Here is a 14,426-nt window from a genome sequence, read left to right on the forward strand (position 1 = left end):
TATATACCTTAAGATCAGTGGGAGCAAAATTTGTATTATTGTTTTGTATGTTGATGGTATGTTGCTTGCTAGCAACAATATGGGGATGATTTTTGAGACCAAACAATTTTTATCTAAGAATTTTGATATGAAAGATCTTGGTGAAGCATCCTATGTGATAGGAATTGAAATTCATCGAGATAGGTCACGTGGATTATTAGGATTATCCCAAAAGAACTATATTGAAAAAGTTCTTAAAAGATTCAACATGCAAAATTGTTCTAGCAATGTTGCTCCTGTTGTGAAAGGGGACATATTTTGTGAACTTCAATGTCCCAAAAATGATCTTGAAAAGAAACAAATGGACAAAATTCCTTATGCTTCTGCAATAGGGAGTATCATGTATGCTTAAGTATGCACTCGACCAAAGATAGCTTATGTGGTAGGCATGCTTGGTCGATACATAAGTAATCCAAGTATTGATAATTGGAAAGCAGTTAAGAAAGTATTGCGTTATTTACAAGGGACTAAGGACTACATGCTTACATATAAAAGAACAGATAATCTAAAGATTATTGGTTATTCTAATTCTGATTATGTTGGTTGTAAGGATACCGGAAAATCTACATCTGGGTATATTTTTATGTTATCAAATGGACCTATTTTATGGAAGAGCCATAAGCAATCATTGATAGCTTTTTCTACAATGGAGGCAGAATATGTAGCATGTTATGAAGCCACATGTCATGTAATATGGTTGAGAAACTTTGTATCAGGGCTTCATGTTATTGATTCGATAATGAGACCATTGAGAATATATTGTGATAATAGTGTTATTGTTCGATTCTCTAAAAATAATAAGACTACAGGAGGATCAAAGCACATTGATATTAAGTATTTGGTTATAAGGGAGAAAGTTCAAAATGGAGTTGTCTCTATTGAACATATTGAAAATACACTCATGTTGGCAGATCCATTGGCAAAAGGTCTTCCACCTAAGCTTTTTATGGATTATGTTGCGCACATGGGCTTGGTGGTAAGTTTGTCAATTTTAGATTGATTAAGAGTGTAATGTATGTGATCACATTATAATGAGAATAAAGTTCTTGATTATGATATATTGATGATTATTATGTTACTTTTATACATCATTTTTGTGCACAATCTAGATGTTTAAAAGTTGATGGGACCATTATGTGAATGAATTAGTATTATCACCTTAATCTTTCTAATGTCATAAAAGTCATTGATTCATGTTAATGGAGGTGCTAGTACTATAATCCTTGAAGAATATTGGATCATTGTGTGATCCAATCATTTCAATGATTTGGTGTTAGTGGTTCTATGAAACATAATCTTAATGTAAAGGATGCCTATTTTGAGAAATTGTTATGGTCATATTATGTTTTAATCTATTACAAATATAATTATGTAGGCCAAGTGAGAGATTGTTAGCTTTTTTCCTATAATGTGTGGTCATATATAATTATATTTGTATAAATATTATTTAAGGCTATCAATTGATAGGTAGGTGAATCAATTGATTGGGTATCCAAGAGTCTTATGTAGGGAAGACTCAAATTACAAATGGGGAGTTAGAAAATTTACTTTATATGAATGAGGTGTCACAACTTTTGTAACCCCATTATTATGAAATTCATTTTGTACATTATGTTTGAGTACGTAATGGAGGAAAATGGATATGTATAACTTATGCAATTATATAGATGCATTCAAGTTCAAAACCCACCATTACCCATTAATTTGTACATAATGGGTGTAAATAATGAGTATAACTCCCATATAGTCTTTGATGGAAAGACTAAGAGATGTACAACTTTTTATAAATTGAGGTCCCAAGCCACACTCTCATTCTTATGTCATTTTTGTTGTTTATTTTTAACAACATACACCACACAAGTGACCCATCCACTATATGAGAGTAGTGAGTTGAACACCTTGACAATACAATTCACAAGGTGACTCAATCTCACTTTATGGATCAAGGTAAGAATATGATCATTATTTTAGTATTTACATTTATTTTGTTTTATGCATCCAAATTTTTTTTTAAAATAATTATTTCCGCATAAAGTTTATAAAAGTTTGGTTAACAAGAAGAGAAAAATAATTGTGTCTTACACATCATATTTTGTAGGGCAATCTATCTGAAGTAGCAGTAGCAATGAAGAGATTGTCCAAGAATTCAGCACAGGGTGTTCAAGAGTTCAAGAATGAAGTTGTTTTGATTGCGAAACTTCAGCACAAGAATCTTGTTAGGCTTTTGGGCTGCTGCATTCAAGGAGAAGAAAGAATATTACTCTATGATTATATGCCTAACAAAAGCTTGGATTATTTTATTTTTGGTTTGACCTTCTTATCCCTATCTGTTAGGATTAGTTTCACTTTTTGATCACCTATATTATGCTCAGTCGTGTTCAATTCAATTCACACATCTAAGTAATTAATTAAGCCTAATAAAAAAATTTATAAAGGCAGATGTATTGTGCAGATCAAAACAAAAGAGCATCATTGGCAGGGGATAAGCGCTGCAAGATTATTATAGCGATAGCACGAGGGCTTCTCTACCTCCATCAAGACTCTAGATTTCAAATTATTCACAGGGATCTCAAGATAAGCAATATTTTACTGGATGACAATCTCAATCCTAAAATTTCAAATAAAGAATTCTCTCTAACCTCCTCTCAACATATTGAACATAAATTCTAGTTGGTTAAGGCTGCGAATCACATACGAAATACAATGAATGATGAAATTCAATCATCTGATGACAATTTTTAGGTAAGATTTATAACTTTCATTTGTTTCTATAAAGAAATATATATATTTATCAAAAAATAAAAATAAAAATCGGCAACTTGGGTGGGGCTTTGGCGTCCTGGGAGGCAGTAACCACGACAGTGGTTATGGTTTGGAGTAGGGATGAAAGTCGGTGACCATCAACAACGATGGTTGGGCAAAATTTTTGCTTATAATAATTATAAAAATCAAATTTTTTATTATTATTTATAATAGTTAATAAATTACTTTTCGTTTATAATAGTTAGAAAATTCTTCATGACATAAATTTTTGCTTATAATAATTATAAAATTCTAATTCTTTTATTTGTTTATAATATTTACTAAATTACTAATTTTTTGTAAGAAAACATTATAGTAGCCACATAAATTATTAATTTAAACAAGATTTGTTTTTGCCAATTTTACTAATTTAAATGTTTTAATTTCTTTTTTTGAAAATTTTAACTAATTGCTTCATGTTTTAATTTTTTAAATGCTTTAACTTTGTCATGTACATTCTCATATAATTTGTATAATGTTATTGTCTTCATGATATAAATAGAATTTTTTATCTATTTTGTAAGATGAATATTTTGTGGAGGAATTTCCATCACAATTGATAGATTATGGCAAACATTTCACTATACATAAAAGATTCAAAGATCGAGAAGAGTTTATTAAAGAGGTTAAACAAATTGGAGAACAACAAAATATATTTGTGATTATTTGTCGTTCCACTAAAGCTGATGGTTTAGGAAGTGGCAAAGTATGGATAGGCTGCGAGATATTCGAAGGCTATAGACCGTAACAGAACATAAAAACCGATGTGGTGCCTAGAAATCGAACTAGGACGAAGAAGTGTCATTGTCCCTTTATGTTGAAGGGTATTGAACATGATGATGGAGGACTTTAGTCATCATTAATGGCAACCACAATCACTACCTTGGAAAGTATCCTCACGGTCATTCATCGGTTGGTAAATTAAAGGAAATAGAGTTCAAGATAGTAGCTACAATGACCAAAAGTCATGTTAAGCCACAACTTATCTTAAATCACGTCAAACGGGAGAATCCAAGCAACTTGAGTTGTGGGAAACATGTCTACAATGCCAAGCAAAACCTTAAAGATCAGAAAAAGAAAGGTTGTTCAGTGATGCAACAACTACTAAAATTGCTAATTGATCATGGTTATATCACCACTGGTATAGAGAAGTGATAAGGTTAATTTTGAGGAAGAGAAGGTAGAAAAGAAGAAGAGGACGGAGAAGGATTTTTGGATTTTCTGCTATGCTTTATTGATCATAATACCGACTATTTATAATAGTCTTACAGCTGGGAAATAACAAACAATGCTATAACTTAGGAAAGAACTAAGGCCAGTCCACCTGGTAAAACAAATAAAACAACACAATGAAGACTAGCTCCGACCAGCTTATTAAGTGGAGACTAGTTAACAGACTACTGACTAAGTCTAGTAAGGCTCACGTATCATGCCTCCCCTCCCTCAAGGATCCTTGTCCTCAAGGATAAAAATCTGGATAGGACCTGTTGAAGCGTCATTCGTTCTCCTAGGTTGCATCTTCCCTTGGAGCTCCCTTCCACTTGATTAAAACTTTAGACCTTGGACGGTATTTCCCTTTTTGAATAACTCGTCGATCAAGTACAACTTCAGGTTGTGGTAGTATAACCAAATCTTCTGAAACTAGAGGAAGTTGATTCTGAACTAGAGTATGTACTGGACCCAAATGTTTCCGCAACATGCTAACATGAAATACACTGTGAATTTGAGTTCCCGGAGGGAGAGCTAACCAATAAGCCACTGGATCTACTTTTCCCATAATCAGATAAGGGCCAAAGAAACGTGGAGCAAGCTTCATTGAAGCTCGAAATGCCACAGAAGTTTGGCGATATGGTTGGAGCTTCAGATAGACATAATCACCAATATCAAAAGAGACTTCTCATCGTTTCTGATATTCTTGACATTTCATTCGCTGACTAGCTAGTGAAAGGTTGTGGCGTAGCACACTTAAGATGGTGTCACGGTCACGAAGGTATTCATCAACTACTTGAATGTGAGAAGTACCTAGAACATAAGTTAGAATGCTTGGTGGAGGAATTCCATAGACGGCTTCAAATGGTGTCATTTTGGTTGAGGAATGGATGAAAGTATTATAGCTAAACTCAGCCCAGGGAATCCACTCGAGTCATTTTCGCGGTTGATCACCTGCAAAACATCGCAAGTTTTGTTCCAAAGTGCGGTTTACTACCTCGGTCTGACCATCAGTTTGTGGGTGGTAACTTGAGCTCATGCGAAGCTTGGTTCCTTGTAGCTGGAATAGTGTTTGCCAAAAAGAACTGATAAACACTTTATCTCGATCACTCACTATGGATGTCAGAACACCATGGAGGTGAACCACGTTGGCTATAAATGATTTAGCAATAGTGACTGCGGTATATGGATGTCTTAAGGCAACAAAATGAGCATATTTTGTTAAGCGATCAACAATTACCATGATGACTGTGTGTCCATTTGACGGTGATAATCCTTCGATAAAATCCATTGATACTTCAGTCCACATCTAGGTAGGAATGGGTAATTGTTGAAGTAAGCCAGCTAGTTTCATGCAGTCGGTTTTGTACCTTTGACATACACTGCATTGTTGTAGAAACTCTTTCACTACTCGACGCATTGCTAAGGCATGCGAGAAAGTGTTTTATGGAATCCAAAATGCCCCCTAGTTGGTGATGAGTGGCAATCTGCAATTATTTGGTGAATTAAAACTGCAGTGGGACTCAAGTAGACTTTGTTGTTTTTGAACCAAACTTCATCTCGAAGTGTTAGCTGGTAAGGAGATTGTGTTTGGCTCAACTTCTTATAAAAATGATCTTTTTGTACTTTCTCTTATAATTTTGGCCACCAATCTGCACGTGGCATAGAAATGGATAAGAACTGAAATTCAACCACACAAGAAAGGAAGTCAACAGCTTGATTTTCAGGCCCACGCTTGTACCCAATTTCATAGTCATATCCAAGGATCTTTGGGAGCCACCGGGTTTGTGCTGGTGTGGTAATTCGCTGCTCAAGTAAATATTTGAGGCTCCTTTGGTCGGTGCGCACCGTAAATGGTTTGCCCAGAAGATATGGACGCCACTTTTGAATTGACTTGACAATTGCAACATTTCTTTCTCATATGTAGATAACAACAAGGCTGACATCTTCAAAGCTTCACTAAAGTAAGCTATGGGCCGATTATTTTGAGAAAGGACTGCTCCGATTCCAATCCCACTAGCGTCGCATTCAATTACGAATATTTGAGAAAAATCTAGAAGGCCTAGGACTGGTGGAGATGTGAGTGTTTTCTTTAGTCTTCGAAAAGCAAGTTCCGCTGCATCGTTCCATTTAAATCCTTCTTTAGACAAGAGTTGCGTTAATGGAGCCGCTATACCTTCAAAATGACGGATAAATTTGAGGTAATACCCTGCTAGCCCGAGAAACCCATGCACTCCTTTTGTTGTGGAAGGTGTTGGCCATTCAAGAACAACTTGTATTTTTGTTGGGTCTACTACCACTCCATGTTCGGAAATGATGTGTCCCAAATAGTCCACCTGAGAAACACCAAACCTGTAGTTGGTTGCCTTAGCAAACAAGTGATTAGTTTTTAAAATCTTAAGAATGGTCCGGAGATGTGAGAGATGGTCATCCCATGTCTTTGAATAAACTAGAATGTCATCAAAGAATACCAAGATAAATTTTCTGAGATACGTGCGGAAGAGGTCATTCATAAGGCTTTGGAAGGTGGATGGTACATTGGTAAGGCCAAACGACATTACAATGAACTCATAGTGCCCTTCATGTGTTCGAAAAACTGTTTTTGAAATATATTCTTCATATACCCGAATCTAATGGTATCCGGCCTTCAAATCTAACTTGAAGAAGAATTTGGCTCTGTGAAGTTCATCAAGGAGTTCATCAATTACTGGAATTGGATATTTATCCTTGACTGTGATGCAGTTCAGTGCTCGATAGTCAACACAAAATCGCCAATCACCATCCGCCTTCTTGACTAACAAGACAAGTGATGAAAATGGACTTTTACTAGGCCTTATCAATCCTGATTGTAGTAGTTCTCGCACCAATTTCTCAATTTCTGTTTTCTGGTAGTATGGGTAACGGCAGGGTCGCACACTCACTGGTTCAATGTTTGGCTGTAATGGGATGCGGTGGTCATGTGGTCTTTTTGGGGGTAAGCTGGTGGGTAGTTCAAATACTTTAGAGAATTCGGTTAAGAGATGGGTTATGTTAGGTGACAGAAGACTTGGTTGGGGTACATTGGAAGAGAGTAAAATTTGGAAGAGGAATCCAGTACCTTGAAAAGAATTAAATTCTTTATCAGATAAGGCTTCTAGAGCAGCATGCTTCAGACCTTGGAAGATGCAGGATTTTTCTCCAATTTTATAGGTCATGGTCAGTTTTTTGTAGTCCATCTCTATTGGCCCAAGGGTCTCCAACCATTGCACACCTAGGACCAATTGGCAAGCTGAAACAGGAAGCACATAATAGTCAGCGGTGATCGATTTACCTTGGATGGAAATGGTGACAGTTGGACACAATCCCACGCATTCTATTTTTTCTTAGTTGGCAACCATGACTTGAAATTTCTTTGCTGGAATGATGGGTAATCCATGCTTGGTGACTATGGCCTGATCAATAAAATTGTGGGTGCTCCCACCATCTATGAGCACAGTTACATTTTTGTTTTTGAGTTTGCCTAATACTTTTAAGGTGATTGGTTCCAGCGATTGCATGAAAGGAGATTTCAGGCAAGGTTTCTTGGTTATCAGGTTCTATTTGGGGTTGTTCATCCTTGTCAACGTTTGATTGATCCAAATCCTCCATCATGAATATTTGTGGACGTTCACATCGATTACCCGGAACAAACTTATCATCACAATAGTAGCATAGTCTTTTTTCACGACGCTCTCTCGCCTCTTGGTTAGTTATTCGTCGGAAGGTGTTTGGGTTAACATTTGCACTTTGACTTCCACGCTGATTAGGAGGAGGGCTTAGGACTCCGGAAGTAGAGTTGGGACCTGCTCTTGATGTTGAAATCACTGGTTGAGGTCGACTTGGGTAATTCAGTTTCCTCTGAAGTTGATTTCCCTCTTCTATCAGTCGAGCAACTCCTATAGCGTACGCCAGCACCTTTGGTTGTTTAATTTTTACATCTAGGCGAATGTAGTCTCGAAGACCTGTAATAAAACAACCAACAAGGAATGCCTCAGGTAAGCCATCAACTTGATGAGACAGTTTTTCAAAAGTTTCATGATAGGCTGCCACAGTCGAAGTCTGTCGGAGTCATGTGAGAGCTTCAGAAGGGTCCTCATAATCAGTTGGTCCAAAGCGAAGAAGGACGACTTTGGTGACTTCATCCTAATCTTGTGGTCCACGGAATTTCATGAACCATCAGTGCCACTGTAGAGCTATGCCTTCTAAATGGAAGGAGGCTAGCTGAACTCGTTGGTCCGTACTGATGTTTTTAAATTCAAAATATTGCCCTGCTTTGTAAATCCACCCGATTGGGTCTTCTCCATTGAATTTTGGGAAGTGTAGCTTGAGGTAGGGGTGAGGGTCGTTTGGGGTATAGGGTTTCACAGTGCTTGAGGGATGTGATGTGTCTCCTTGGTAAAAGGGGTTAATTTCAGGTGGGGTGGCTGGGGTAGTGTGAGAGACTCCCAAGACTTGTAATTCGGTTAATACTGATTGCAGGGCAGCATTGATTTGATCGAAACTGGACTCATGTCGAGCCAAGGCTTCATTCACATCATTGCGAAATTCAGCATTAGTTTTATCACTAGTGTCCATTGTCAGAACCTGGCTTTGATAGCAAATGATAAGGTTAATTTTGAGGAAGAGAAGGTAGAAGAGAAGAAGATGATGGAGAAGGATTTCTGGATTTTCTGCTATGCTTTATTGATCATAATACCGACTATTTATAATAGTCTTACAGTTGGGAAATAACAACATGCTGAAGACTAGCTTCGACTAGCTTATTAAGTGGAGAATAGTTAACAAACTACTGACTAAGTCTTACAAGGCTCACGTATCAAGAAGATGCAGAAACTAACACAGTGAGTGATATATTATTTGCTCATCCAAAATCTATTCACTTATTGAATGTTTATTCATATGTTTTGATCATGGATAGTACTTACAAGACTAACCGATACTTAAGCCTCTTATGTACCTAAAGTTATCATGTTTACTACTATATTTCAAGCTTCAAGTTAGATCTTTGAATGCAATTGACCAAATTAGGACTATATATCTTTCTTTTTTGGGGGAATTGTTCATCAAAGTATAATTTTTTTTCCTTTAGGCATGGGACCAATGGAAAAACAATAGAGAACTGTAGTTGATTGATCCAGCACTAAATGAGATATCTTCAAGACATATTCTGTTAAGGTACATCAATGTAGCCCTTCTTTGTGTTCAAGAAAGTACAAATGATAGGCCCACCATGTCCGATGTTGTCTCCATGTTTGGCAAGGAAACTGTACTTTTATCTTCTCCAAATGAGCCGACCTTCTCAAATCTATCGAGTATGAAACCACATGCATCTCAAGATAGGCTTGAAATTTGTTCCTGAAATGATGTAACACTTTCAAGCGTGGGAGCACGATAAGTGTTCTAAATTGCAGATTGCATATGCTTAAATGTCTTCAGCGTATTGTCTAGTATTATATCGGCCATCAAGTTGATTGTTGATGTACTGAACGTGTGAACTTTTGTATGTATTTTTCTTTCAATGCAGTTCAATAATGTGCTTACTTTTACTCAATCCTCAAGGATTCAGACCCGTATCTCATCTTCCCATCTGTAATTGCTACTGAATCTGCTTTTATACATTGCTAATCCAGAGTGTAAAATACAACCCTCAGAGCTCACTTCAAATATTCAACTAGTACTAGGAAAGACGAGCTTTTGTGCATGCTACAACTAAGCATAAGTACTAATTAACATATAGGCAAGAGGGAAAGTGAGGAAGTAAAGCAGTTGTAAATTTTTTTGCCTTTTAAGCTGTGATATCATCTAACATTTTTTTAAGGGAAGAAATATTATAATTGAAGGTTTATGTTGAGTACTTGTAAAACCTTCTTTTCTTATTGGACATGGTTTCAATAAAATCCATTTGGTTGCCAAGAAATCTGAGGGAGTTTAGGATGTGAATGAGGAATTTGAAGTCTACCCTCGTCCCTATAGCTTAAAATGAAAAGGCATAGTTACAAACTAAGCTTACATCGTGGCATAAACGTTTATATTCCTTAGTGGGGCTTGCAGTAGAGATTGACCCGGAAGCCAACCAAAAAAGACATGCATCTATGGTTCAAATGATTTTCTAAACTTATTAAATTGATTTTCAAGAACTTGATAAATACCTCATTTCTGTAATAAGGTGATTTCAAACGTTAGAAAACAGTGAAGGAAAATGTGAAATCACTCTACCACCAAGCATAGATGGACACTCAAGAATAAATAGTAGAGTTGGATTTGAACACAAACCTCTTTTAAAGAAGAGAATGTAAAGATGATTATGAAAAATTAGGTGTTGTTTGTTTTTTTAATTTTTTTTTTATAGAAAAAATATTTTGTTTTAGATTTCAAATAGTTTGTTTTTGTACATTTTGTTAATATATTACTTATTTCTTAAATTTTTTTAATATAAAAAAAGATATTTGACTTTTTCTGGATGCTAAAAGTAATTTATAGGTTTTTTTTTTACTTCTTAAATATTTAATAAAAATAAAATATTTTAAAAAACAACTTCATAGTTAACGTTATTAAATACTATTTAGTTTTAAATTCAAATTAAAATTAAGATCTTCACCATGCATCTTAAAATTGAAAATATATATATATATATATATATATATATATATATATATATATATATATATAACCGGCCCTCACTTTCCTTGATATTTCATTTTGTCTCTCTTCTTTCTCTTTACATTCATCATTGCAGCTGTCGTGGAAGATATCCAACTCATAGAGTTAATCAAACATAAAAAAAAAAAAAAATCCTTTTTTTTTCTTTGATTTGTTTATAGATGATTTTCTACTTTTATTTTTATGGTTATTGGTTTCTTCGGTCATGATTTTTTATGATATATAAATCCATTTTAAATTTGTTGTTAGATGGATTAATTTTTAATTTTTAATCTTATTTAGACAATTTATCTTTAAATAATAGAATTGGCTGTTAGAATTCTTATCATTTTTATTAAATTATAATTCTAATTCAATAAAATAAATATGGTCAAAAAATTGAAATTGACCGGATGCTACTTTATTATAATTGGAGAGGTATGACACGGAAGAGTTCATTTATCATTTTTCAAAGGGAGAATTAGCAAAGATGGTGGGCTCCATACAACTAAGGTTTGACCCGTTTGTTCATTTATCATTTTTCAAAAGGAGAATTACCAAAGATGGTGGGCTCTGATTGATAATGAGTCATCAACTTGATAATCTTTCATATGCTTCAAAATATAAAAACTCAAACATACCCTTATGTCTTTTATTTTAAAGTCAAACATATCCTTACTTGGCCTTTTCCCTATTTTGTCTTTTCTTCATTTTATTTTATTTTTTAATTATTATTTTTAAAATATGAATAATAATCATAAAAATAAATAATATTAGTAAGAATGATATTAATAAATAACATGAATAATTCAAAATATTAATATTATAAATAATAATATTAACACTAATAATAATAATGTGTAAAGAAGTATAAAAGAAAAACAATAAAAAAAGGTAAAATTAAATGAGAATAATAGGAAAAAAAAAGGTACAATTAGAATTCTAAAATGATCAACTTTTCAAAGGTCTTGATAGGAATTTATAAACATGGTGACCCTTTTGGGTCATTATCACGGGTAGCTCACCCTAAATGAGAATTCTCCTTTTTTTAAATTCACGTTGACCTTTTCACTAGATAAAATTTAATAATTGAAAGAATACCACATGCATTTTTTGTATGGAAGGAGGTCCCTTAGGATACAACATTGTCTAAAATCATTTATATAACTACTATTTTTTTTTTTCAAATATCTTATTTAAAAAAAGGAAAATATCAAAAATCCCCCATTAGGTCAACATTACTTATTTGTATGCTGGCTGGCCATAAGATTATTGATGGGCTGCTTAAACGCTGCTTATGAGTAATGGGTAACATGAAAATTTCAACCAGAAGGTGGTCTGCTAATCTCGTTTTCTTGCTTATTTCTTCAGGTTTTCACTTGCAATTTGTTGATGCCTTTACAGATACAATCTTACAAGGTCAATCACTCACAACCTCTCAGACCATCATATCTGCTGGTGGTAACTTTGAATTAGGATTCTTTTCTCCTGGAAAGTCCACAAAATATTATGTGGGGATATGGTACAAGAAATTCTCAGAGCAAACCATTGTGTGGGTAGCTAACCGAGATTATTCATTCACAAATCCATCCGTGGTTCTTACTGTCAGCACAGATGGCAACCTCGAGATTTTGGAGGGGAAGATTTCGTACAAGGTGACAAGCATATCATCAAACAGCAACACTAGTGCCACCCTGTTGGATTCTGGAAATCTTGTTTTGAGAAATAAGAAGTCAGATGTCTTATGGGAGAGCTTTGACTATCCATCGGACACGCTCCTGCCCGGAATGAAACTTGGATATGACAAAAGGGCTGGAAAAACATGGTCACTGGTGTCATGGAAGAGCAGAGACGATCCCAGTCCAGGAGCTTTCTCCATAGAACACGATGCGAATGAAAGTAGTCAGATTTTTAATCTGCAAGGACCCAAAATGTATTGGACTAGTGGGGTGTGGAATGGGCAGATTTTCAGCCAGGTTCCTGAGATGCGTTTGTCCGACATGTATAAGTACAATGCATCCTTTAATGAGAATGAAAGCTATTTGACTTACTCTCTTCGTTATCCCTCCATTCTGAGCAGAGTGGTGCTAGATGTGTCAGGCCAGGTTAGGAAACTGAATTGGCATGAAGGCACACATGAATGGGATTTATTTTGGCTTCAACCAAAAACACAGTGTGAGGTTTATGCTTACTGTGGGCCTTTCGGAACCTGCACTCGGGATTCTGTTGAATTTTGTGAATGCTTGCCAGGTTTTGAACCTCGCTTCCCTGAAGACTGGAATCTGCAAGACAGATCTGGAGGGTGTGTGAGGAAAGCAGATTTGGAGTGTGTCAATGAAAGCCATGCTAATGGGGAGCGAGACCAGTTTCTTTTGGTGTCTAACGTGAGACTGCCCAAGTATCCAGTAACACTGCAAGCAAGGAGTGCTATGGAGTGCGAATCAATTTGCCTGAATCGCTGCTCTTGCTCTGCTTATGCTTATGAGGGAGAGTGTAGAATATGGGGTGGAGATCTTGTAAACGTGGAGCAGCTACCAGATGGTGACAGTAATGCTAGAAGTTTCTATATCAAACTTGCTGCCTCTGAGCTAAATAAGAGAGGTAAGAAAAAAGAGTCATAGTTGTTATTGTAGGAGGACATAAAGCATATGGGTCTTGTTTTATTTTCAAAATAAAATGGCCATCGATTCAGCTAAATTTAATATGATATATTTCCTTCTACAGTTTCAAGCAGCAAGTGGAAGGTATGGCTAATTATTACACTGGCCATATCTTTAACTTCAGCCTTTGTCATTTATGGGATATGGGGAAAGTTCCGAAGAAAAGGTCAGTATTTCTCATGGACAGACGGATGGCCAAGCGATTCAACCGTTTTTAGGTTCCATCTACAAATAAAAAACCAGTTCTTTTCTGAAATGAGTTCATTAGCACTGTTATTGAATAATTAAGGTAACATTAGGATTTCATGTTCTGATTACATGTGAGTGTGTATGTGGAATCCAATGTGAGAAATAATTTATTCCCATGCCAGAATTCCTACATTCTTATGATATTTAATGTCTGTCTGTTCTTTACCAAGCAGGGGAAGATTTGTTAGTATTTGATTTCGGTAACAGCTCAGAAGATACCAGCTGCTATGAGCTTGGCGAGACAAATAGACTTTGGAGGGGCGAGAAGAAGGAAGTTGATTTGCCCATGTTCAGTTTTGTGAGTGTATCTGCTTCTACAAATAACTTTTGTATTGAAAATAAACTAGGAGAGGGCGGTTTTGGATCTGTTTACAAGGTGAGATTATAACCCCTGACAATAATGTTCTACAATCTATCCTGGAATGTAAAGGCCCACTTGATATATACCAAATTTCTTTTACTTGGTGTAATTGTAGTCTGTTGAAATTCCCATGACAGGGAAAGTCACAAAGAGGATATGAGGTAGCTGTGAAAAGGCTCTCAAAAAGATCTAAACAGGGATGGGAGGAGTTAAAAAATGAAGCCATGCTTATAGCCAAGCTGCAACACAAGAATCTTGTGAAAGTTTTGGGATACTGCATCGAGCGAGATGAGAAGATATTGATTTATGAGTATATGTCCAACAAAAGCTTGGATTTCTTCCTCTTTGGTTTGTAACTTCCACATACAAATGCTTCCAGCTACTGTATATTCAATGAGAACTTCACACATTCATCATTCTTCACCACTTATTTGCTAACATCTATTTAT

The 14,426-nt window shown here is 35.5% G+C and overlaps 1 protein-coding gene across 1 annotated transcript in view; it reads left to right on the forward strand.

The window, feature by feature from the left end:
• The first annotated feature begins 11,967 nt into the window (after positions 1-11,967).
• The window catches only part of LOC100267572 (uncharacterized), a 28,190-nt gene continuing 25,731 nt past the window's right edge, over positions 11,968-14,426 (forward strand). The window contains exons 1-4 of the mRNA XM_010645970.2: positions 11,968-13,308; positions 13,432-13,533; positions 13,790-13,992; positions 14,115-14,325. Coding sequence (XP_010644272.2) covers positions 12,012-13,308; positions 13,432-13,533; positions 13,790-13,992; positions 14,115-14,325 — 1,813 coding nt within the window. The 5' untranslated portion in view covers positions 11,968-12,011. The remainder of the gene's footprint in view (positions 13,309-13,431; positions 13,534-13,789; positions 13,993-14,114; positions 14,326-14,426) is intronic.

The sequence above is a fragment of the Vitis vinifera genome, chromosome 19 (assembly GCF_030704535.1).
Source record: "Vitis vinifera cultivar Pinot Noir 40024 chromosome 19, ASM3070453v1".
NCBI lineage: Eukaryota > Viridiplantae > Streptophyta > Magnoliopsida > Vitales > Vitaceae > Vitis > Vitis vinifera.